The sequence below is a fragment of the Centruroides sculpturatus genome, unplaced genomic scaffold, assembly GCF_000671375.1.
Source record: "Centruroides sculpturatus isolate CEXI.00-Female unplaced genomic scaffold, Cexi_2.0 scaffold161, whole genome shotgun sequence".
Taxonomy (NCBI): domain Eukaryota; kingdom Metazoa; phylum Arthropoda; class Arachnida; order Scorpiones; family Buthidae; genus Centruroides; species Centruroides sculpturatus.
The window spans coordinates 619420-622350 of record NW_019384373.1 but is presented as its reverse complement, the minus strand read 5'-3'; the positions used below and the strand labels follow the sequence as shown (position 1 = coordinate 622350).

Below are 2931 nucleotides of genomic sequence, written 5' to 3'. Positions count from 1 at the left end.
TGTAATATGAAATTATTTCTTATTTAAAAATATATTTTAAAATAATTTCAACAAAATAAAAGATTTCGTTGTATTTTTCTGTTGACTTCAACACAGTACCAGTAGTACAGTGTACATGTAATTATGTAAATTAATAATATATTAATTATTCTTTCAAAAATCTTAGAATATTATAAATTTTCTTATAAAAACCGAAATAAAAATACAACTGCAGTTTATTTACGAAAAATTAAAATTTTACTCATTTTTCGTAAACACAATTAAAGTACTTTTATGGTTATTTAAACTGTACATGAAATAACACTTGTGTAGAAGAAACTTGCAGCTTGGTACGTAGTAAATTAAGAAAGACTTTAGGTATGTATAATAGTAATTTATATTCTAGAATTAAACTAATACTAAACAATAAGACAATGACCTTCGAACATTATTTTTTCTCATCCATTTTGCTTAGCTCGAAGTTTTAACCTTTTCTTTTTAATTAACATCTTTCTAATAATACCTTTTCAAGCAGAACAGATTAGGCAATGTGTAAATAAATAAAATAATGGTGTCCAATTTGTACATATTCTATAATTAATTAGCATTGTAAGCAAACAATTAAACTTGTTTTTTTTGCTTGCTGCTTTTATAATGAGTGCAGTTAAAGTGGGTGCTTCTAGTTCAAATATTAAAACCATTTTTAAACTTGAATCATATTATTATTGATTGTTGATGATGTAAACGTTTAAACTTAATTTCTAAGCATGCATATTGTGTAGTTTATTTTACTCTCTATGACTCCACCTAATAATATAGGAAACTTCTTTAAAAAAACGAATAGTCTGAAAAGAGTAGTCTTACGTTTTCCACTAAGTTAGTGTATAAAGTATTCATTTCATGTCACTATTTTACTGTTTTGTTAGATCATCGTTAAGTTAGAATATAACAATTAAGTAATACAAATTAATTTTCCACTATTATTTAAGAACTTTCAAATAGGTTTCTGTCAGCCTGTTTGTACTTTATCTATAAAAAGGGAAACTTAACAATATTCGACGGTAAAAGTTTTAAGGTATAAATTTCATTATTTTGGTAATTTTTTTATTTTTTGCAAAATTGACTTTTTCATGCAGGGTGCATTTATATTTTCTTGTCAACTTCCATAAGTTTAAACAATTAATTTGTTTATTTTTCCGCTGTTTTATTGTTTAGTGTTATATTACTTTTGAAATTATTATTCAAAATCTTTTATTTGTAATTATAATGCAGTTTATTTCACGCTTTTACAGATCCTTGAAAAACAGAAAAATGAAATATAGGTGCATAGCATGTGATATGATTTTTAATGATAAAAATTTATTAATTTTTCATCAAAGAAATCATGCATACGAAAAACATCGGTGTAAAATCTGCCTACAAGGATTTTTAACAGAAAAAGCTTCAGTAGAACACATAAATGACAACCAGTCAAAAGCGAAACCTTATATTTGTGAACAGTGCTCTAAGGGTTACAAAACTGAAAAAGTTTTGCTTACTCATCTGAAAATGTGTGCAGAAAAACCGTATAAATGTACAACTTGTCCCGCAGATTTTTCAACTGTAAAAAAACTATTGCAGCACAACAGGGAACACGAAATTTTAGCACCTCCCACTCAAGTATTACAGGAACTATCGATGAAAGCGAGTCCTTCAACTCGAAACGTGGAACAACCATGGATAAAAGAGGAACCTACAAATCGAAATGTGCTGGTCCCGTGGATGGAGGCTGATCCTTCTGCTCAAAACGTGCAACAACCATGGATGCAAGCTGATCCTTCTACTCAAAACGTGCTAAAACCTCGGATGCAAGCTGATTCTTTTACTCAAAACGTGCAACAACCATGGATGCAAGCTGACCCTTCTACAAAAAACGTGCTAGAACCACGGATTCAAGCTGATTCTTCTACTGAAAATGTGCAACAACCATGGATGCAAGCTGACTCTTCTACACCAAATCTGCTGTTACCACAGATGCAAGCTGCTTCTTCTACTCAAAACGTACAACAACCGTGGATGCAAGCTGATTCTTCTACTCAAAACGTACAACAACCGTCGATGCAACCTGATTCTTCTACTCAAAGGGTGCAACAACCGTGGATGCAACCTGATTCTTCTACTCAAAACGTGCAGGAACCAGGGATGCAACCTGATTCTTCTACTCAAAACGTGCAGGAACCAGGGATGCAACCTGATTCTTCTACTCAAAACGTGCAGGAACCATGGATGCAAGCTGATTCTTCTACTCAAAACGTGCTGGAACCATGGGTGCAAGCTGATTCTTCAACTCGAAATGTTCAACAGCCATAAATGCATTCAGGAACCTTTGTCAATGATAGGCTTTGTCATTCATTAGCATTCGTTGTTCCACCAATGTGTAAATCACTCCGAATAGAATAAAACAGTGAAAGATAAATGTCATAATAATCGCTACTTCTACTTTAGTTGTTGAGTGTAGCAGGGAATTTTTTTTACTTTTAATGTAATTTGGAAATTTTTCTCTGTATTTTTAATTCATTTTATTGTTAAGTTTTGCTGATAAATCTCTGTGAAATGCTGTTAAACCTGAAATAAATGTTTTTATAAAATTAAAAGTTTACTTTATTGATTTTGTTCAATGGAAAATCTTTGTACATTAAGACTACTCCTGAATTGCGAACTTCTAGCACTGTACAGGTAAAGTTGCACGGTATTTTACAATTATTTATATTTTTCAAATATAAACAATTGTATATATAATTTCAAAAACAATATTATATACTACAAAAGGTATGTCGATGATATATTCATAATTTGGAAAAGCAATCGAGTAATTGCTAACTTTATAGATAGAATTAATGATAATGAGGATGGCCTTAGCTTAAAACTAAAGCAAAAAACACTGTTATGGTACATTTTTTGGACATTAATGTT

General features: G+C 30.6%; 1 protein-coding gene across 4 annotated transcripts in view; it reads left to right on the top strand.

The window, feature by feature from the left end:
• The first annotated feature begins 214 nt into the window (after positions 1-214).
• Positions 215-2931, top strand: part of LOC111615394 (zinc finger protein 337-like) — a 9961-nt gene continuing 7244 nt past the window's right edge. Inside the window, exons 1-3 of one of the 4 annotated variants that reach the window (XM_023356828.1) lie at positions 215-357; positions 1272-1822; positions 1865-2582. In XM_023356828.1, coding sequence (XP_023212596.1) covers positions 1291-1822; positions 1865-2328 — 996 coding nt within the window. In that variant the 5' untranslated portion in view covers positions 215-357; positions 1272-1290 and the 3' untranslated portion in view covers positions 2329-2582. Of the gene's footprint in view, positions 358-921; positions 1055-1271; positions 2583-2931 lie in introns of those variants that run through there. The other 3 variants (XM_023356824.1, XM_023356813.1, XM_023356818.1) reach the window with 3 other exon arrangements.